The sequence below is a fragment of the Epargyreus clarus genome, unplaced genomic scaffold (genome assembly GCF_041222505.1).
Source record: "Epargyreus clarus isolate Ecla_fem2 unplaced genomic scaffold, WU_Ecla_fem_2.2 ptg000014l, whole genome shotgun sequence".
In the NCBI taxonomy this organism is placed as follows: domain Eukaryota; kingdom Metazoa; phylum Arthropoda; class Insecta; order Lepidoptera; family Hesperiidae; genus Epargyreus; species Epargyreus clarus.
Window position 1 is genome coordinate 17,216,827 of NW_027332222.1, and position 21,838 is coordinate 17,238,664.

At 46.8% G+C, this 21,838-nt stretch overlaps 3 protein-coding genes across 7 annotated transcripts in view; 2 read left to right on the forward strand and 1 right to left on the reverse strand.

The window, feature by feature from the left end:
- The first annotated feature begins 513 nt into the window (after nucleotides 1-513).
- LOC140747065 (U11/U12 small nuclear ribonucleoprotein 35 kDa protein) lies at nucleotides 514-1,642 on the forward strand. Its single transcript, XM_073079300.1, has 4 exons — nucleotides 514-758; nucleotides 832-962; nucleotides 1,069-1,412; nucleotides 1,506-1,642. Exons 1-4 carry the CDS (start codon nucleotides 680-682, stop codon nucleotides 1,516-1,518), a joined length of 567 nt encoding a protein of 188 aa, XP_072935401.1. The 5' UTR covers nucleotides 514-679; the 3' UTR covers nucleotides 1,519-1,642.
- Nucleotide 1,643: 1 nt separating this feature from the next.
- LOC140747064 (uncharacterized) lies at nucleotides 1,644-2,882 on the forward strand. The gene is made up of 2 exons (XM_073079299.1): nucleotides 1,644-2,473; nucleotides 2,573-2,882. The coding sequence occupies exons 1-2, from the start codon at nucleotides 1,644-1,646 to the stop codon at nucleotides 2,862-2,864; spliced, it is 1,122 nt and encodes a 373-aa protein (XP_072935400.1). The 3' UTR covers nucleotides 2,865-2,882.
- Nucleotides 2,883-6,689: 3,807 nt separating this feature from the next.
- Nucleotides 6,690-21,838, reverse strand: part of Sec16 (endoplasmic reticulum export factor secretory 16) — a 28,435-nt gene continuing 13,286 nt past the window's right edge. For 3 of the 5 annotated variants that reach the window (XM_073079303.1, XM_073079301.1, XM_073079304.1), the window contains 17 exons: nucleotides 20,893-21,059; nucleotides 20,573-20,669; nucleotides 20,332-20,412; nucleotides 20,068-20,175; nucleotides 19,347-19,516; nucleotides 16,969-17,074; nucleotides 16,584-16,846; nucleotides 16,113-16,264; nucleotides 15,379-15,526; nucleotides 14,678-14,764; nucleotides 14,247-14,573; nucleotides 12,070-12,153; nucleotides 11,759-11,953; nucleotides 10,639-10,721; nucleotides 9,719-9,810; nucleotides 8,697-8,827; nucleotides 6,690-7,756 (listed from right to left, as the gene is read on the reverse strand). In XM_073079303.1, coding sequence (XP_072935404.1) covers nucleotides 7,697-7,756; nucleotides 8,697-8,827; nucleotides 9,719-9,810; nucleotides 10,639-10,721; nucleotides 11,759-11,953; nucleotides 12,070-12,153; nucleotides 14,247-14,573; nucleotides 14,678-14,764; nucleotides 15,379-15,526; nucleotides 16,113-16,264; nucleotides 16,584-16,846; nucleotides 16,969-17,074; nucleotides 19,347-19,516; nucleotides 20,068-20,175; nucleotides 20,332-20,412; nucleotides 20,573-20,669; nucleotides 20,893-21,059 — 2,351 coding nt within the window. In that variant the 3' untranslated portion in view covers nucleotides 6,690-7,696. Of the gene's footprint in view, nucleotides 7,757-8,696; nucleotides 8,828-9,718; nucleotides 9,811-10,638; nucleotides 10,722-11,758; nucleotides 11,954-12,069; nucleotides 12,154-12,346; nucleotides 13,347-14,246; nucleotides 14,574-14,677; nucleotides 14,765-15,378; nucleotides 15,527-16,112; nucleotides 16,265-16,583; nucleotides 16,847-16,968; nucleotides 17,075-19,346; nucleotides 19,517-20,067; nucleotides 20,176-20,331; nucleotides 20,413-20,572; nucleotides 20,670-20,892; nucleotides 21,060-21,838 lie in introns of those variants that run through there. The other 2 variants (XM_073079302.1, XM_073079306.1) reach the window with 2 other exon arrangements.

Consider the following 21,838-nt stretch of genomic DNA (forward strand, 5'->3'; position numbering starts at 1 on the left):
CACCGTTTTTGCACTATCAATTGTTTTAGATTTTTTGAGAAATTCAGCCCTCTTCATCTTCTTTCGTTAACTGCGTGTACAAATTTGGTGATGCAGTGTTTATTTATTCTGTTAAACACTATCAGATAGTTGGTCTATCATATTGAAATGTAAATTGGTTAAATGATGTAAACGAACCATGAAAAAAATAGGGATATTTTTTGATTTTAATTTTTTACTATTTTTCCCTCAACTTTGACTCGTCACGGTGAAAAAAAATGTAGTGGACTATAAGTGTACATTGCACAAAAAAATATGTCCAGTTAATAGAGATTTCAAAAAGGTACCACACTTACTATTTAAAGTTGAAGAAAAAAAGTTAAGGCCGTTTTTGCATGAAAGGGACTGAAACCAACTAAAACGTAATGATCGAGTTTTAGTTAAAATTACGGTTTCTAACGACTCACATCATCAGATAATACTTAATGGCAATTATTGTTATTCTATGGCAATTTGAAAACATTTTGACAATGACATAAATGACATTCGACTTTATTATTTGTTTGATTGTAGGCGGTCTGCAGCTGCACTGCAATTCAGCATTGCTATTTGAAACTTTGAACGTTGTTAAAATATTATTATAGAAGTTTGAATTTGTTATAAGAGTTGTTGAGGTGTATAAAATTAATAAGCTTATATAATGACTCACGAAAAGAATCGAGACTATGAAACGTATGCTGATGAGACTTATGATCCAATAAAAGTGGGCTCAATTGATGGTAAGTATAGCAACCGCTTTAAAGTTAATAATATATAAGTGATATGGGCTGCATGGTTTCGCATTTCTCGCAGGCACCGACACGGAGCCGCACGACCGCGGCGTGGTGCGCGCGCTGCTCGCCGCGTACGCGCCCAACAAGCTGGTGCGCGGGGAGCCCGCACACACCGTGTTCGTCACTCGGCTCAATCCAAGAACAACCGAGGTACCCAAGCGTTTGTTAACAATACCATGTTTTGTAACTTCTGTAGGAATACACACGTAATTAGAATGTAGGTACTAATAATGGTGTTTTAATATTTATGTTGTAGGAAACGATTAAAAGAGAGTTTTCCAGGTGTGGTAAAATTGTTTCATGCCGTGTCGTCAAGGATATAGTCACGGGTAAGTCCAAGAGGTATGCCTTTGTTGAGTTTGACAGCAGCAACAGCATGGAGCGGGCACACAGCTTCATGCACAAGGAAGTTATTGATGGAGCACAAATTCTAGTGGAGAAGGAAGCAGAACGGCTTGTACAGGGATGGAGGCCTCGGAGACTGGGTGGAGGGTTTGGTGGACGGAGAGAGTCTGGACAGCTCAGATTTGGATGCAGAGAGAGACCCTTCAGAAGACCATTCATGACCTCCATAAAACAGGAAACTGATAAAATTAAAAGGTATCATAGGATTATAGCCTTATTGTCATAACATAATTTACATATTGAATTTTATTGTTAATAAAAGCTTGTAATAATTGTTTATTGTTTCAGGGATATGTTTTAATTTATCTCTGAAAGTACAGGGGAAAATATTTATCTTCTGGTAACCTCTGTTCATTCAAAACTTGAAGTCTAATCTAGGTGGTCATGCCACATTGTGACATCCATCAATGACACGATGTGTGGACAATGTGTACCACATGTTGTAAGGAGTTCCAAGGTTGGTGCAGAGCATTCACAGTTACAGAAGTGTTCCTCTCGATCCTGCAAGCTATATTATTAACTTCCTTTGTTGCCTTTCTTACATTTTTAATATTGCACCTCATTGCTTGTTCAGACAATGATGCAAGTACAGAAAAGTATGAGCCTAGTAAGAGTACAACAGAAGAAGGAATACAAACCACTGCTACTGTTGGAGCATCCTATGGATCTACTTTATATACTGAGTTGTCCACAACACTTGCACCAGGTATAGAGTGCACGTGGACACCATCAGCAAAAACAAGAGTTGTTTCACAATATTTTGAGCATGAACAGAATCCACTAAATGTTACCATTTCCTCTGAATTCAAAAGACCTCAAGAAATCCAGCCCGATAAAGTATTATCTCTTGATTCTTTAAACAAGGATGTTGCAGATAATAAGAAAACTTATATAATGGCACTGATGAAAATCATGTCTCCACATGATATGACATTTGCATGCATTGTAACAATTATATCTGAAAACTGGGCTGTGACAGCAGCGAGTTGCATAGAGTCTTATGAGAAGGTAAATTCACTGGACGCATTCATTATAATGGACATATATTTAGAGCATGAAAAAGCACATGCTGTGTCAGATGTAGCAGTACACCCACAGTATCGAGGTACCAATGAAAGTTACAATATTATGCTGATCAAGACTAAAGATAAATTTACCTCAAGTAGAGATGAGTTTTTAAACTTGCCCACATTGATAGATTACTTCTCGATTGCTATCGGTGAAAGGTTCACTATTATCAAATTTAATAAAATTTGGTAAGTTCCATTTATGTGAGAAATATGGAATATATTAATAAAATTATTTACTGTATATTTAGGAAAGTATGAAGATTAAACATGGGCCTTTTGAAATAGGAGCAACGAGGTTCGGTCCGGTAGCGTGCACGAGGTGCCGGTCCACGCGCTGCCGGCGCGGCGCTGCGGCGCGTCGCCGGCCGCCGCGCGGCTGTGCGCCGGCCGTCTGCGGCCCGCGCCGCGCCCGCCCGCCGCCCGCCTGCGAGCCGCCGGCGCGCCGCTGCTGCGCGGCCGGCTGCTAATGGGCGTCGGCAGCGGACAGCCGCCTTACGCGGTGACGGATGCGCCGACGCTTTATGTGAATCTGGCCACCGCACTCGACTGGCTCAACTCTGTCGTTCAGGGAGAATAAATGTTCGTCTTTACAATATATTGTAATTTTATTCCATTGTCCTCTTTAAACTCCATTGGGTATTACTTAAATGCATTCACACTTCACTTCGGGGAGAATAAATGTTCGTTCGATCCGACAGGCCCGTGCCGCACGAGCGATGCTCTGACTAGTGCTGCCATCTCGTCTACCGACCCGCACCAAACAAGGGGTTGTACAAGATGTACGTCCGATCACGCCTAACCTATGCGGCACCGGCATGGTATGCTCTGTTGTCAGAGTCGAACAGACGATGTCTCCGAGCCGTGCAGAGCCAACCCTGCTCTGATACGGATGATCGTGGGGGCGGGCCGCTATGTAAGGAACGACGTGTTGGAGCGCGACCTCAAGGTTCCGACCTTAAACGGGTTTGTGCGTCGTATGTACGCACGCGCTGACAATGGGCCACATGCCCATCTGAGAGGCTTCGTGCCCCTCCACGCTCGACCACCCGACGGTCGCCCGCTCACTCGTGAACTCGAGGGACAGGTGTCCTCTGACCACCCTAGGACAGAAAATCTGCACACGCAGCCTAGCACAGGTCACTTAGAGGACCGAAAGCTGCACCGCTGCCTCACAACAGCCAACAAAATCGGTGGGCAGTGTACCCACTAAGGAGAATGCCCGGGTAACGAGGGATTCCTCGAGGCCCGAAAACCCTGCGCCACGCCGCGAAATAGGACGACCTTATAGCTAGATAGTCAATTGTACAATGCCATCCATCAAGTTCACGGAGTACACCGGTAAAATAAAATTCTCCGCTCCAAATATACGTCACGCATTGTTCACGAAATTACTACAGACTTTAAATTGTAAGAAGTGTTGATAGAATAGATCTATTTGAATGTAATAAAGACAATTTAGTAGTTTGATGCGATGTGAAAAAAACAAATTCTAAAAATCAAACAAGTGCAAGTCTAGTGCGTCGGGGAGCCAAATTCAGGTGCATTGTAGCAATTCGCGGCGCCGGAGAAAGTTTACAACTTGCGCTGTTTGCGTGGTCTAGAAGTCTAGGCGCCGTAACATGTGTTTGTTATTGCCAACCCAATCGTCAATCGTTTACAACTAGTATGCCTAAAGTTGATTATTATATAGGTAAGATATCACTATCACTACATATTTAAAACAAAGTCGCTTCCCGCTGCTGTCCCCATGTTCACTTAGATCTTTAAAACTACGCATCGGATTTTGATGCAGTTTTTTTAATAGACAGAGTGATTCAACAGGAGGGTATGCATAACATAATAGACAAACACTGATATTTTACAGATCCCGTAAATAAACACATTTTTTTGGGCTTACATTGGAAACGCTGGCTGAACTCTACGAGATACATCAACATAATGTTCTACAGTATCCCTTAAAAAGGTCTACAAATAAGCCCGCAATAGCATATGTCTATCTTTGTTACGTACTCCACAATTACTGTTTTTTTATGATTTAAAAAGAAGATAAAAATTAAGTTCATATTAAAAAATGGTTTTCATACATACTAAATATTAATCCTTACAAAATAATTTCAAAAAATCTAGCGTTCAATGTAGATAAAATTTGTTCTTTAGCATGTAAATTGGACTTCTACTTTAGAAGATCCTACTAGTATAACATTTTGCGCGATGATTATATGGAGGCACGCGCTTTTAATACAGATGATTTTCGTTCGGTTTAATAGAAAGTAACCATAACATGGTAGGTAGACAGTATCGACTGTTTTTCTAAATTATCAAAGAAGGAAATGAGGATGCAATATACCTGGAAAGTGGTCACTGCTGCCCATAAGGATCAAGACCAACTCCATATACCTTTTTTTTTTTTGTCGAGGGGGAAACCTTCAAAAGGTACCCGACAACGTGGGAGCGACGCCGAGTTATGTGGGATTTTTACCGCACTAAAACCCCCCCGGTGGCCGTCCTCTGCGCTGCGTTGAGGGCTCCGGGATATCCAAAGGAACGCAACCGGAGTCCTCTTAGCGCGTTGCCCCGTCGGGCTCCGCCCAGGTGAGCTTTAGTCGCCTCTTACGAGAGGCAGGAGATACCGTAGCCCTATTCTAGTCCCGGAACTACAGGGACAAACTCCATATACCTACATTGGGAGTTTTACCTGAAGCCTATCAAAGACGCGTAACCACTCCAGAGTAGGTACAGAATTTGTCGTCTCATATGCAAATTGCAAATCGGCTGATACGTGAAAGCTCTTCCGCCGGAAAGAAAGCACTGCTAGAATTTTGTGTGGCGTTGGTATTTCTCCGTTTGAACCATATTGATCGTACTATTTTCGAATATATTGTTGTGAAATATTTTACACCAACAATGCGAGGTTCTGAAGTTGCTGCCGCTGTATTGGACGACGAGAGTGGGATCAACGAAGTAGGGATCCTACTACGGATGATGGCACGTGTGGTTGTAAGCCTGAAGGTTGCTAGCCTGTGCTGCCCGAATCTTCTCCACTCAGGGCACTCCGTTTGCACACCTACCTAAGATCAGCTACAGATTGGTCACCGCTCCTGAGAACTAAGCTGAAACGCCTCGGAAAAGTATGGCTCTCTTACCTTACCCTTCGAATCAGAACACAGCAGCACTTAACACTGCTGTTACTAGGCAGAATTAGGTGTGTCGGTGGTGCCGACGGAGTCTAACCTTCGGGTTCTACCACCTTCAAAAAGCTGATACTACGAAAAAAATACACATTCATTCATTTCTGCCCGTGCGAAGCGCGGGCGGGTTGCTAGTTTAATATAAATTAATAGAAAATTATGTATTTTTCAGTACGTTGGCTCTTGAAAAATGAATCATGGTGCATTAAAAACGCATTCTTTTCTTCATCGGTTTGCTATTTGACGCATAACGTGACTTGAAAATGACACATATAAACAAAGACATACAACTATAGTACATTTTTATTTCTTTAACAAATTTATACAACATAGAAGTCGGTGCGTCAACAACTTAATCGGTGACCTCAATAAAGGCTCGCACCGATCGATCCCAATCAGGGTGTATCGGAGTAGATGAACAAGGGCATAGTGGTGTGCTCGGTGCTGATGGCGCTGTTCGTGGCGGGCGCGCTGGCGGGCGCGGCGCTGCAGCTGCGCGCCGCCGCCGCGCCCGCCGCCGCCGCCGCGCCGCCCGTCTTCGACGACATGTTCTGACTCCACCCCAACACGCATTGTCGCTGTTGAGGTGCTCGATTGACTCATTGATTTGTAACTTCATATACCTGAAGAATCCAGCAGTAGTCACGAATTTTCTGTTTTTAGTACTAACGTCGCATTTTTACTTGAATTCGAGTTTTTTTTAAGTTGTTGATTGTTATTTATTGGTATACTTTAATAGAAATTGATATTATTAAAATATAAGAACACTTACTTATTTTTAATTAATTAGGTTCCGATTAAAATATCTTCTTCTTAAAGTGCCTCTCCATACTATTGAAGGTAGGCTATCAGCTTCTTGTTATCCTCCTTGCTTTTAGCGCTGCGAAATAGCTCAGCGGCGCTGGATATTCCGGTCCACTCTCGGATGTTACGTAACCACGTAAAATATACTCATGTTCAGTTCCCTTATATAAGCATTACAAGATTAGTATTATTAGGATTATTGTAGTAACATAATGTTACTGCATTCATGTTATATTCAATTCTGCTTATCGTGAAGCATATAAATATAAACGCTGCTGATTAATGCGAAATGGTATCCCATCATGTTTTACAGATCGATTGAGAATCCATTTTAACCGCGAATTCAATTTCTTAGAAAATTAATGACGTAATTGATGTCTTAAATATAGTTTACAGAAAAAAAAGACATATTAAGCATTAACATAAACAATTTATTTAAATATATTCCGTAAAATTGAATCACCATTATAATACATTTCCGAATACATCGCGGGAGCGAGCGCGCCCGCCAGCTAATATACACATAATATGTGAAGGCTACGTTGTCCTCTATACAGTTATACCTACGAGCGGCCAAGTCTCCCTTAAGGCAAATTACAGTTTATACAACCTTCCTACGCCGGCAACTACCCTCCTTTACACGTCAAAATCTGTACATCTTGCTTATTTTATACATGGAAAAGAAAAATAAAAATAATTGTATTTCTTGAATTATATACCATTTCATTTGACTATATGTGCATGTGGGCCTAATCTCTTAACTTAGACGATATACTTCCTAACAATGAATGAAACGTAAAGCAATCGAATTTTATTTATAATTAATTAAAAAAAAAATCAATACAATATAGAAATAAATATAATACCGAATTTGCTATTTAAATTGTATCACTAACAGACAATAAAATTATAATTTTACATTTATAAATTTTGCATATATAAATAGTCAATACTATTATAATTAATAATTGTATGCATGAATATTATTGAATATAGATAAAAAGAAAAAGTCTTATAAAAATAAAACGTGAGCAAAACACGGGACACCTAGTTGAGTTCTATCAGTGGATCCGTTCGTTACTAAATCACAACTAATAGTTCGCTTAGTTGCTAAGTTTCATCCGTCGAGCGCCTGCGTCGCCGCACACCTTCATCCTAAATTCTTAGGTACAATTCTCGAAACCTAACAATAGAACAAACAATGGATACAACAACTCGTCATCGAAAAGTTCAGTTTATAAGAAATAATGAAAACAGAGGTAACGAGATAGTAGGAAAAATAGCAGGTCAATAAAAACTTTAAAAATTAATACAATTTAAACAAAATGTAACATCAATTAAATTTCAGATACATTAATTTAATTACAGATGATTTGTAAGTTCTATATACGAGAACAATGTGTAGGCGTGGCGGCCGCTAGATGGCGCCGCGCGGCTCCTCGGCGCCCGCCAGCTGCGTGGGGTCGTAGATGCCGCCCTGAGGATATAATTAGCTTTTAATAAAAAGTACTGCGTTACTTCTACTATAGTTATCAGTTATCATCAAAAATATGGAATTCAGCTTAATCGGTACTGGCTAGTAGGTCAAATTTAATCTGCGAAATTCCGAAACATACATACATACAAGTGAATTTAAATAGAAGCTTCTAAATTACCTGTCAGTGCCCATTTGGCAAATTTTCTGTTTCCTGAGTGCATGAAAAAATACAAGAATGTTTACTTAAGTTTGCTTTAAATTAAGTGTCAATATTGCAATATTTTAATGGATTAAACATTTTTTGTCATGAAATGAGTAACTATAAGTAACATAGTCATGAAATGAAAATCTGAAAAAATGGCCTCTTGTGACAGCAAAATACCTGGGAGAGTGGAGGGGGCGTGGGAGCGGGAGAGTCTTCGGGAGTGGACGGCATGGATACTTCTATCAGCTAATAAATGCAAATGTGAAATTAGTATAATTCAATTTAATGTAGTATCTACAGGAACGGTGGATGGGAATGCGTTATGTTCAAGATGGTGAATAAATACATAAATTTAACAAATACTGTATTTTAGCAGCCCGGATGTAGGGGCAAACTGAAAATCCGCGCCATAACTCAGTTTACCTGCTCGTGGCACAAGCTGAGTTTGTCCGTTTTCGGTCGTTGCAACACATATTAAAGTAAAAATTGAATTGATGTTTTTTTTGTTTTTTTTTTTCTCTTTTGTTTTATGTTATTTTTTTTGTCTTTCCGTTATATTTATTTTGTGTTGCAATTTATCCGAATAAAAATGTTTCTTTCTTTCTTTCTATTTGTTAAATATACTGCAGTGATTTTTGTCGTGTGCAGGGTAGGGCAACATGAGCGGGGTGAGTTGATGTTCAGTGTAACGGTGTGGTGCAGTGTGTGTGTGTGTGTGTATGTGTGGGTACGCACGCTGGGCGCGGGCACGAAGTAGGCGGGCGGCGCGGGCGCGGGCGCGGGCGGCGCGGGGGGCGCGGGCGGGGCGGGCAGCGCGGCCGCGGCGCCGCCCGGGTTCAGCACGTCCACGTACGACTTCTTTATATCTGTGGGAACCACGTTACGTCGCGTTACACCTGGGAACGCTTCATACTCTTCATACTTCAGAGCCATTTATAGTCTTCGCCCCCGTGAGTCCTTACGAGAACTGTTTAAATCTATAAATATTTTGACAGTGCCTAGTCAATATATTTATGAAAATATCTTATATGCTCGCAAAAATTATTCTTCTTTGGAAAAAAAATATAATAGGCACAGTCATAATACTAGAAATAAAGATAAATTGGCCATACCTCAATTTAGGTTAAATAAGGTGTGTAATTCTTTTATGGGGAACTGTATTCGTTTCTACAATAAAATACCAAAAGACATTATCGATCTATCCCAGAAAAGGTTTAAATTTACTATAAAATTAACTTTATGTAAAAAAGCTTATTATAATGTAAATCAGTACTTAGATAAATCCGTATGGTATGACAACTCCAGCTCCAACATCAAAAATTAATTATATGTACCACTATGTAAAATTGTATATTATTTACTCTTTAAAAGATGCAAATATGCACACGTATGGAGTTTCTTGCGCCGCTTCTTCTCCATAGCGAAATACCTTCCGAAGCGGTGGTAGTTTGTTGACTTTCAAAAAGTATTCTATATGAATCAATTTTGAATAAATGAGATTTGAATTTGAATTTGAATTTACTCGACGTGAACGTAACACTTCTTCGATCGATCTTAACCTCGACTACGTTGTGCTAGTAGCTCATTCCAATATTCCCAGTGAAACGTTGTAAGGCATATAAACAATACGATGTTACGTAAAAAATCAAGTGAATCATCGAGTACTTTTATACTTTAATTAACATGAGCATAGTTGTGGAACCTCATGTGTCGTATACAAATATAGTAAGGAAAATTAATAAATAGGTGTGACTTACGTCTATTCTTTTGCATTTTATACATGTTAGTAGTAGCGAGGGTGGGGGGCGGCGGCGCGGCGCCCGGCGACTGCAGCGGCGTCGACGTGCTGCTGGGAACGAACACGCCATACGTTATTTATAAGCTACCGTTTAAATTGTTATAGTTGTACAATTGTGTGTTGGTAAACTGAACACTTCAATCACATACAGTCCTTAATTGGACAATTACGGAGAACCTATGTTATCACATAGAAATGCGTCATTAAAGTGAAAAAGTATTTTTTATTAGCCAAGGAGCAAATTATTTGATGGTAAGTGGTCTCCGCCGCTTATAAATATAATAAATTTTAAATCAGGTCGTTTATACACGATGTCGTCAACAAATAGCAGCATTTAACATTTCTATTGCTTGGTGCAATTTAGAAATAGAGGAGGCATTGATACCGATGCCGTTTAACTACGAATAGTTTATTTCCAGTGGTAGTTATATGATAGATATTTTAGCATTGAACTACTAAATTATTTGTTATTAGAATTAGAACTGAATGTAAATTGATTAATAAATTAATCTGCTTCTGTTAGTTAAAAAAATCTATACATATAAATAAAATTGGAGTGTCCGTTTCTTATATTGAAATAACCGCTTTTTACTACATGCATATGAATATACATGCGGTACATACACCAAAATAACATTTTTTACAATTTTGTCTGTCTGTTTGTTCTGGCTAATCTCTGAAATGGCTGGACCGATTTGACGGGACTTTTTTTAGCAGGTACCTGATGTAATAAGGAGTAACTTAGGATACTTATATTTTAGAACTAGCTGTGCCCCTGTTTCTTTTTAACGCGGCTGAAACCGCGGGGCACAGCTAGTAATGAATAAAAGCAACCGTGTATACTAGATACGTGTGGTGGTGTGGTGTGTGTGTACGTACGGCGGCGGCGGCGGGCGCGGCGCGGGCTCGTCGTCGTCGGCGGCCGTGTTGCGCCAGCGCCGCTGCTGCTCGTCCCACACGATCTGCAACCAGCCACACTGCCTTATTGTACGCCCCTCCCGCCGGCTCTCTCCTATGCGATACGGGGGTGGGGAGGAATTCTTCGCCCGGGCAAATTCTCATGGGAGTGAATACTCTCCGAACACTGCGCGCTCGACGCGACGCACCCTACTCTACACCTCGAGCGATCGATGCGCCCGAGAGTATTCAGTGCCGACTTTGAATCAAAATAATACATGAACCTCGGGTCTAACTCAAATTAAGTCTGAAAATAACGTACCAAAATATGTGTAGCAACGCAACTATCTTTAAGTTTCTTCAACAGAATATATTATGTGATAAAACTGAGAAACATTATTGTAATACATGTTTGCATAACAATACACGATAGGGCATTATTTATATTTAGTTTAGTCGTTTACCGGGACAAGTAACAACTGATCCGCCGTTCTCATATGTCCCCGTCTTTGCGCTCTCATTTAGAACATTACAGAAGGCAGACCCGAAGTCCATTCAAATAATATGTCAAAGAGTACCTTGTTAAAATAAGTAATTCAATAAAATTGCTTAGTATGATATAAATTTTTTATAGTTTTTTGGAATCAATTTTGTTTCAAAGTGTAAATAAGTATATTTTTTACAGAATTTTATATGTAAATAAAAGACTATACCACAACAGATATATATTTTATTATTATATATATACACAAATACGAATATATAAAAATAGATATAATAATAATTGTGATAATAATATAATTATACAATTATAATAATTATATAAAACATACTCATTTAGTGATTGTACTAACTAAATTTGTTAAAGATTTTTATAAGAGTAACACATATTTATAACAATAGGAAAATTATTACCATGAACATTAAACACAAAAAGATAATTTAATATTTTTGTCTTTTACTTGCTTATAATCCGTTACTTAATATATTTTTCCTTTTAAATACTTGTACAATAAGTTATAAAAAGCCATCGACAGGTCTACATGAGCGTGGGGGCGCGGTAGCCCCGCAGCGTGTAGGCGCGTCGAGGCCGGGCACTCACGGTGGGGTTCTTGTCGTCGGGCAGGATCATCTGGTTGGGCGGGCGCAGCGCCAGCTTGGTGAGGAAGCCGCCCAGCCAGCCGCCGCGCCGCGCCTCGCCGCCGCCACCGCTCCCGCCCCCTCCCCCGCCGCCGCCGCCGCCGCCCTCGCTCTTCGCGTTCGTCGTATTCGGGCTGTCCGTGTCGCGCTCAGTCGGCTGTTCAAGAAATATTTGCTTCGGGTTAATTACATCTTATCTACGAAAATTGGAGATATGGTGTGTTAGTGGTAACGTGTGGTACTGTGTGTATGGTGTGCGGGTGTGCGGCTCACCGCGTGGTCGTCGTCGCGCGCGCGGTCGTCGGGCCGCGCGCGCGCGCCCGGCAGCGTGATGCCGCCGCCCGCCGCCGCGCCGCCCTGCAACACACAACAACATACGTAGAAACACCTACATTATTACATACCTAGTCAAATATGCAGGTTATACTTGTATCCAGCCTTGTAAGTCACTGGAGCTAACTCGACCGCGTCACGCGACCCAGAATATTAAAACAAGATTTTAGTATGATGTAAAGACATAATAAGGTGGGAGGATAGGAATAACATCACATTTATTTTATTAAACATTTATTACAACAACTACAATCAGTACATAACGAATACATAAATCAATGTTGCAAATAATAAATAAATATAGATATTAAAATGCTTTATAGTACTTTGTAAAAGAGCGATCTATTGTTTCAAACAATTCCATGATAAATTGGTAACGCTGTTATTATTATTGCACCATGTTAGAATAAACTCATAATATAATTTAATAAACATTAATCCTCGTGTGCGTATTTCTTTTAGGTATTTTTTATATAGCGAGGAGTGCTTTCAAATATCAGATCTAAAATATATCACAGATGGAATATAATAAATAAATGCACATCGAACACACCATCCACTAAAAGTTAAACAATTACACTTTGTAAAATAATGACAACTAAACGATTTCTAGGTATATCGTGTGTCACACTATGTCACTACTGTAGTCGGTCAGCGTGCGGGCGGGCGGGCGAGCGTGCGGGGGCGAGGGGCGCGGCGGCCTAGTCGTAGACCGGCTCGTCGATGTCGAAGGTCTTGGGGCCCGCCACGTAGTACTTGGCGTCGCGCTCGCGCAGCATGGCGGAGGCGGGCACGCGCGTCGGCTCGGCGGGCTCGTCGATGGCGAAGGTGGGCACGGCGGGCCGGCGCCGCGCCAGCAGCCGCTCGAAGCGGTCCAGGCTCCGCTCGACGGTCTCGCGCAGGCGGCGCCGCGCGGCGGGCCCGGCCGGCGCGCCCAGCGGCTCGTCGATGGGGTACGTGCCGCCGAACACGAGCGGCTTGTAGCGGCCGCCGGGCGCGCCGCGCAGCGCCCACGCGTCCACCGTGCCCGCGAGCAGCGCGCCGCAGCGGGGCCGGGGGCGAGGCGCCGGCGGGCGCTCCTCGTCCGGCTCCGAGGCGAGGCTGGAGGCGCGCGAGCGCGGAGGGCGGGCGACGGCCGGCGGGCGGGCGGCAGGCGGGCGGGCGGCGGGCTGCGGCGCGGCGGCCGGCCGGCGGCGACGCAGCGGGGGCCGCTCGGGCTGCCCCCCAAACACGCGTTAGCAAACACCCACTCACACCCTACGCTACACGGGGCCGGGACATGCGGCAGCGCGACGGTCGCGATCTTGCGTCGGAAACGCGCGGGGAATCGACGCAACGGATATAAATGGAATTTGATCGTTTCGTAAAAAATACCTAATCATATTATTATAACTCCGTGGTATAATAAAACACGAATCCGACGTATGGCTCTCTTCATAATTGTTTAATCTATATTACTTATTAATTATATAATATTAATATAAATGGTATCAATAAACAAAATGAACTGCATGCTTAATTCGAGCATTACGTGACTAGTTGTAAAATTACATTCAAGCCCAGAGTACTGATTGACATAAAGTAAGAAAAAATAACACGAATATTAAGTAATAGATAGATATATTATTACTTATGGTGCCCGCGGCTTCGCCCGCATTTTAAAGAAATAATATGACATACATAAAATGGAAAATTTGTACCTGCATTGGAATGACAGTGGTGCCATCTGTCGAAAATTGGTCTTACCAACTCCCAAACCCTCATGGGCTCTTGGACAACAACTTTGCTAAAGATCATCACTTGATCATATGCATAGTTTCCGTTTCTATAACTACATACGAATTAAAAATTAATTTAAAAAAAAACCTTTTCCCACGGACTAAATTGTGAACCTAAACCATTCTTAAGTCCCCTTGCACACACACAACAAATTTCATCAAAATCAGTCCAGTCGTTTAAGAGGAGTTAGTTTAAGAGGAGATAATCTTTATTTTTGGGAGATGGTAAGACCAATTTTCGACAGTTTTATGTATGTCATATTATTTCCTTAAAATGCGGGCGAAGCCGCGGGCACCCCTAGTAATAATATAGAAATTGTATAATTAAACGATGCTAACCTCGTTGTATCCGTAATGAGAATCCTGTTGTTGCCAATAGTCATTGTAACCACTGTAATCATTGTAGTGTTGCGCTGGCGCTTCGTCCGCGGGCACGAGGGTGGCGGGCGCCGGCGCGGGGTCGGCGAGCGGCGCGGCGAGCGGCGCGGTAAGCGGCGCGGCGAGCGGCGCGGTAAGCGGCGCGGCGAGCGGCGCGGCGGGCGGCGCGGCGAGCGGCTCGGCGGGCGGCGGTGCGGGCGGCTGCGCATAGTAGTGCGTGTTGTAGTCCGCCGCCTCGTCCGCCGGCTCCGGGTACTGCTGCGGGCTGGCCGGGTACTGCTGCAATGTCTGCCAATTAATAATTAATTCATATTTAATTTTTCAATAAGTCAAGTATGCGCAAAACGAACCCATCACACGTGTAGTTACATATGAAGTACCGATTTACAAACCTGATCACCCCAACCGGAGTACTGTTGTTGAGTTCCGTAGGTAGGGTCGGCTCGGTGTTGCGGTGTGGTGTGCTGGGACACTTCGGTCTGAAAAAAAAATCAACAAGAAATTAATATACAGCCGAACGAAAATCCGCCTATAGCAAGTTAAATCAATTATCATGGTCCTAAAAATAACCTTAACTAAGTTGGACATAAAAATTCTTGGAAAACAAAACGTCCGTTTCGAATGATTTGAAACATTGAGCCAAAAAAATTGTTAATACACGAAATGTTTAAATTGATGAATGGCGGGGACTTACCTGCCAAATGAATATGAAAAAAATATGTATTTTATTAAAATTGAGGCTTTTCCTTTAGTTTCTCATTTATAATTACTTCCCAGATTTTGATCCTTATAAGCAACACTATCAGATAGTGGAATAATATAGAGGGTATATTTTATTTCAAAATGAACTCGTTCGATTCCCGGCTAGGGAAAAAGTTATTTTAAAAAAGCAATGATGCAGTTTTAGTTTTTATCAAAATCGGTCTCGTAACTCCTTTCAGCATTTTTCCGTAATCCTTATAGTTTCGGATTTGGCCCTGAAGGCCCGTTTGAAAAATTCACCCTGTATACAAATATGTCAGGACTAAAATAAAAAAAATGGAGTGAACAAAGATCTGTAATTGTATGCGGTATGAAAGGAAGGGATACGCACGGAGAGCGCCCTGGCGACGTGCTCGACGTCGGCCAGCCACTGCTGGTGGCGCGGCGAGGGCTCGCCGCTGTCGCCGTCCTCCGCGCCCGCCTCGCCCTCCGCGCCCTCGCCCTCGCCCTCCTGCAGCGCCGGGTCGTAGTACTTCAACCTGTAACACATACGTTATATATTTGTTGCATTACTATTTTTTTGTTTTATATTTATATATAAAATTATTTTTATATTGTTATATTTGTATATTGAAGTAATAGACGAGTACACAGTGCACCTGATGGAAAGTGGTCACTGCCACCCATTCAAGGATTTTCAATGTGGTAGAACCCTGTTTTCGCCACACCTGTTTCTGCCTAATAACAGCAATGTTAGGCACTACTGTGCTCCTTTTTGAAGGGTGTGGTAAAGGAGACATACTGTTCCGCGGCGTTCTAGCTTATTTCTCAGAGGTAGTGGCGGATTTGTGGCCGACCTCAGTTAGGAATATCTAATCCTATCTGGGTTTGATTACAGAGGTCCATGGGAGGCAGTAGCCACTTACCATCGGGTGGACTGCATGCTCGCCTGCTACACCTATATTATAAAAAAAAATACAAATCTGTAATCAACCTTAGATAAGTTTAGCGTGTTAGTTGAGGTCGGGCACAGAAGCATCGCTACAGTCTCGGCGCAAGCGGGAACGGCTCGGATAGATACGTGTTAATTGTGAGCGGGGGAGCGGGGGAGCGGGGGCTACTGACCGGTCGGCGGCGTGCGCGAGCGCGGCGGCGAGCGCGGGCGGGAAGGCGCGCGGCGCGGCCAGCAGCGCGCGCGCCGCCCGCTCCACGTAGCCCAGCGCGCGCTCGCACTGCCCCGCCTCCGTCAGCCGCGCCGCCAGCAACAGCTTGTACACCTGCACGCACACACACACACTTATATACATACACTATTTACCTAAATTCTTTGAAGGTGAGCCTACTTTTTTTATATCCACTATGGTGACTCGATGGTCGTAGTCATCGTTTAGATTTGACTCTGTTACATACGAGGTATCAAAAATCGACTTAACAGTAAATTCTAACATAATTGGCAGTAAGAATATATTTTTTTCTTCAAATCCACATTGATGATCCCAGGTAACCTTAAATAGTTTAAACATGCATAAAAAAAACTTTTTTTTAACTTCAAAATCATACACGTAATATTTTTAAATAACATCAACTATAACGAACCTGCAACTCATTGATGACGTAGTCTTGGCTGAGCGAGAGCGCGTATTCATACACTTCCGTGGCGAAGATGGCCTGGTTAGTGGCGAATTGTGCCAGCGTGGATGCGCGCGGGTCGGCCAGCAGCAACGACAGGCGCGGCGGCCCCGCCCCCTCGCCCGGCCCCGCCCCCAGCGGCGCTAGAGGGTGGCGCGCCAGCGGCTCACCCGCCGCCAGGTAGCAGAACTGCGCCGAGTATATCAACCCGCGAGATGCCAGCGAGTCACCTACGCCCCGCCAATATAAACATTATTGAAACTAATTAAAATTATCCTATCAATTAGTAATTGTCTGACGTGAATAAGCAATTGGAATATAATAGCAAGCAAGGAATGTAGATGTCAGTTACCGAGCTGCGTGAGCGTGCGGCGGTCGTGGTCGGCGCGGCCGGTCGCGTTGGCCAGCAGCATGGCAGCGTGCGGCCGCCAGTCGCCCCAGCGCTCGTCCGCCACGCACTGCAACACGGGACAGGCTTACTTCAATATATTGCCATCATATTTTCATGTAAATAACTATTGCTCGTAAATATTGTATTCTCTTAAAATTAATTATTTGCAGCAAATCCTTTGCAGGAAATTAATAAAAACCAGTTACAGTAGGTACTCGTATGTTATACTTTATGAAGTTTAATGATAATGTTAGCAAACTTTGCAGCGCGGCGTGCAGCGTGTGCAGAGGGTCGGCGGCGGGCAGCGCGGCCGGCGTGTGTGCGGGGGGTGTGTACGTACGGTGGCGGCGGGCGGCGTGCGCGCGGCGTGCAGCGTGTGCAGCGGGTCGGCGGCGGGCAGCGCGGCCGGCGTGTGTGCGGGGGGTGTGTACGTACGGTGGCGGCGGGCGGCGTGCGCGCGGCGAGCGCGGCGTGCAGCGTGTGCAGCGGGTCGGCGGCGGGCAGCGCGGCCGGCGTGTGTGCGGGGGGTGTGTACGTACGGTGGCGGCGGGCGGCGTGCGCGCGGCGAGCGCGGCGTGCAGCGTGTGCAGCGGGTCGGCGGCGGGCAGCGCGGCCGGCGTGTGTGCGGGGGGTGTGTACGTACGGTGGCGGCGGGCGGCGTGCGCGCGGCGTGCAGCGTGTGCAGCGGGTCGGCGGCGGGCAGCGCGGCCGGCGTGTGTGCGGGGGGTGTGTACGTACGGTGGCGGCGGGCGGCGTGCGCGCGGCGAGCGCGGCGTGCAGCGTGTGCAGCGGGTCGGCGGCGGGCAGCGCGGCCGGCGTGTGTGCGGGGGGTGTGTACGTACGGTGGCGGCGGGCGGCGTGCGCGCGGCGTGCAGCGTGTGCAGCGGGTCGGCGGCGGGCAGCGCGGCCGGCGTGTGTGCGGGGGGTGTGTACGTACGGTGGCGGCGGGCGGCGTGCGCGCGGCGTGCAGCGTGTGCAGCGGGTCGGCGGCGGGCAGCGCGGCCGGCGTGTGTGCGGGGGGTGTGTACGTACGGTGGCGGCGGGCGGCGTGCGCGCGGCGAGCGCGGCGTGCAGCGTGTGCAGCGGGTCGGCGGCGGGCAGCGCGGCCGGCGTGTGTGCGGGGGGTGTGTACGTACGGTGGCGGCGGGCGGCGTGCGCGCGGCGAGCGCGGCGTGCAGCGTGTGCAGCGGGTCGGCGGCGGGCAGCGCGGCCGGCGTGTGTGCGGGGGGTGTGTACGTACGGTGGCGGCGGGCGGCGTGCGCGCGGCGAGCGCGGCGTGCAGCGTGTGCAGCGGGTCGGCGGCGGGCAGCGCGGCCGGCGTGTGTGCGGGGGGTGTGTACGTACGGTGGCGGCGGGCGGCGTGCGCGCGGCGTGCAGCGTGTGCAGCGGGTCGGCGGCGGGCAGCGCGGCCGGCGTGTGTGCGGGGGGTGTGTACGTACGGTGGCGGCGGGCGGCGTGCGCGCGGCGAGCGCGGCGTGCAGCGTGTGCAGCGGGTCGGCGGCGGGCAGCGCGGCCGGCGTGTGTGCGGGGGGTGTGTACGTACGGTGGCGGCGGGCGGCGTGCGCGCGGCGAGCGCGGCGTGCAGCGTGTGCAGCGGGTCGGCGGCGGGCAGCGCGGCCGGCGTGTGTGCGGGGGGTGTGTACGTACGGTGGCGGCGGGCGGCGTGCGCGCGGCGAGCGCGGCGTGCAGCGTGTGCAGCGGGTCGGCGGCGGGCAGCGCGGCCGGCGTGTGTGCGGGGGGTGTGTACGTACGGTGGCGGCGGGCGGCGTGCGCGCGGCGAGCGCGGCGTGCAGCGTGTGCAGCGGGTCGGCGGCGGGCAGCGCGGCCGGCGTGTGTGCGGGGGGTGTGTACGTACGGTGGCGGCGGGCGGCGTGCGCGCGGCGTGCAGCGTGTGCAGCGGGTCGGCGGCGGGCAGCGCGGCCGGCGTGTGTGCGGGGGGTGTGTACGTACGGTGGCGGCGGGCGGCGTGCGCGCGGCGTGCAGCGTGTGCAGCGGGTCGGCGGCGGGCAGCGCGGCCGGCGTGTGTGCGGGGGGTGTGTACGTACGGTGGCGGCGGGCGGCGTGCGCGCGGCGAGCGCGGCGTGCAGCGTGTGCAGCGGGTCGGCGGCGGGCAGCGCGGCCGGCGTGTGTGCGGGGGGTGTGTACGTACGGTGGCGGCGGGCGGCGTGCGCGCGGCGTGCAGCGTGTGCAGCGGGTCGGCGGCGGGCAGCGCGGCCGGCGTGTGTGCGGGGGGTGTGTACGTACGGTGGCGGCGGGCGGCGTGCGCGCGGCGTGCAGCGTGTGCAGCGGGTCGGCGGCGGGCAGCGCGGCCGGCGTGTGTGCGGGGGGTGTGTACGTACGGTGGCGGCGGGCGGCGTGCGCGCGGCGAGCGCGGCGTGCAGCGTGTGCAGCGGGTCGGCGGCGGGCAGCGCGGCCAGCCAGCGCGCGGCGGCGGCGGCGCGGGCGCGGCGGCCGGCGTGCGCCGCCAGCGCCAGTGCGTGCCCCCACAGCCCCGCAGACAGCGCCCACTCTGTCACCGACAAACGATAGTCAGTGGACGTGGCGCAGGAGAAATCCAAGGAGCACGTTATTAGTAGTGACCGACTTAATTTTCCACTTCCGTTTCGGCCAAAAAAGACATTTCGGCCCAACCGATACATACGTTTCTTGCTCTTGTTTTCGGTTTCGGTTGAAGATCTATTTTCAGACGGTCACTAATAAATTATCTATTGAGTGCGAGCGATGCACCCTTGATCCGGACCGTCCCCGTGTGTCTACGCCGCGCAATGCGCGTGCACGATGTCCGGGCACTTGGACACACGCGGTCCGCACTAACGTGTCCGGGATTAATAATACGCATAATGAACAAGATTATGCAAACACACGATTATCTATGCAAATAAAGGTATATCTGTGAAAAACAAATAAGTAACTTCTAAAATCTGGATTCGGAAATAATCTTTTAAATTTTGTGTATGTATGTTGTGTAATAATGTATCATTAACAAAGAACAAAACATATTTCACACCTACATGCATGTATAAAATTCTGAATAACAATTATAAGTTAAATATAACTTACCGAGCGCTTCCTGTCTGTTGCCGTATATGAGGTACTCGCGCAACCGATCCAGCGCCTCCTTCTCGCTCACATTACATTGCTGACGTATCAACCCTTCGCTGTCTACAGCTGGAAATATTAATAAACAAAAAATGTTACATATTACATCGTACAAAACAATATTCATTCAATAAAAGTAGCACATAAAATACTTCCTATATAATATATAAGCGAATTGATTATAATTCTAGTAGCAAATCTGGGAGAGCTTGTAAAAATACTAACGCATGGCGTCGAGTACGGCGGGCTGGTCGGGCGAGGCGCGCTCGTCCGGCCGCGCGCCGCTCGCCGCCGACTGCCGCGACTCTGCAAACACGGCAATAACAACACTCAACCATAATTCCAATTGTCACACCGAAGCCTTTTTACTGTCTAACATCCTTATTATCAATTGCATTGCGGTTATTTTGCAATCCATATGATGTCCCTGCTTGTCATGTAATCTTTATAAATACATAACGATTACCTGTCCGAGCGGCAGGCTTGGCGGGCTGTTGGGCCGTGTACTCGAACTCGCGCGTGTGCTGCATCAGAAGCTCCGCGATGTCCGTGCCCACTACCACCTAATAAATACATTTAAGTATTTAATGATAGCAACAACACCAGAATGTGAGTGACTCTCTCATTCTGAACAGGTCAACGGGCATGCACTTGTACAGCCAGCAATTAGTAATATTTAAAAGTAAATTATATCAATTTGATAGTCTATATTTAATATAGATCAGAAAATTGTTCAAATGTGAAAGATGAAAACGTTAATAGTGGTTGGGTTCTCTATGTGCTCACCCCGTTCTGCCGCAGCAGCAGCGCGAGCAGCTGCCACAGCAGCGCGCGGCCGGCGGCGTCGCGCGCGTCCCCCGCCGCCGCGCCGCCCGCCCCCGCCGCCGCCGCCGCCGCCGCCTCGCGCACGCGCGCCGCGCAGTACTCCATCACGCTCTTCTTGTGCGTCACGCCTGCACACACCGAACACGTACCTCGTTATAGTTATCGCCAAACTGCCAGTTCGCTCTGAAGTTGTTGCGAGCAGGTGTAGTCATACAATTTGCTATGGCGACGCGATTCATGTCTATATTCAGGGCGGACTAGCAGTTTTACGCGGACTATAACGAAAGAACGTTATCCTGCCTCCTTACCCGCTTTACACACTTCAACTTTACAATTAAATAAAAATAGCGTATTTGAATGAAGTAGCCGTAATGATAATTAATTAATTACGATGTAATTGGAGTCTCATCGTGGCCACGATTATGTATTTTTTTTATATTACAGTTGTTGTAATTCCTATAATATCGATCTAAAATCAAGTATATTGATATCACGACAAGTAGTCAACGAGTTCAAAAATGTAAAAAGTAACTAGAGAGCCGAACATTTCCAAAATGATAATCGTTAAAATGATAATTGTATTTAACGTTGATTTCATAATATTGAAACTTACAAGTTATTGAAATACTCAAAAACGGACTAAATTGTATACTATATTTGCTTCATATTACTTATAATATCAACCAAAAATATGGTATTTGTTGATGAACGTCTCCTCCTCCACGGTGGGCCTGTGGTGGTGTGAGTTACGGTGTTTGTCCACCGCTACCGTCACCGAGTTGTTACCGAAAATTAATGACGGAGCCGAAGTAGCGTACATAACTACATACATTTACTATAGTCACCGTCATCCCGGCCGCCGATATTACGAGTATATCGGCGGGCGGGATTTTGACGGGCCGATGTG

Bases quoted from the DNA above. Each gene is read 5' to 3' on its own strand.
- LOC140747065 (XM_073079300.1), top strand. From the start codon at position 680: ATGACTCACGAAAAGAATCGAGACTATGAAACGTATGCTGATGAGACT. The intron at 759-831 runs GTAAGTATAGCA...CATTTCTCGCAG, and splicing joins AAAAGTGGGCTCAATTGATG to GCACCGACACGGAGCCGCAC. The intron at 963-1,068 runs GTACCCAAGCGT...TTTATGTTGTAG, and splicing joins TCAATCCAAGAACAACCGAG to GAAACGATTAAAAGAGAGTT.
- LOC140747064 (XM_073079299.1), top strand. From the start codon at position 1,644: ATGTGTACCACATGTTGTAAGGAGTTCCAAGGTTGGTGCAGAGCATTC. The intron at 2,474-2,572 runs GTAAGTTCCATT...CTTTTGAAATAG, and splicing joins ATCAAATTTAATAAAATTTG to GAGCAACGAGGTTCGGTCCG.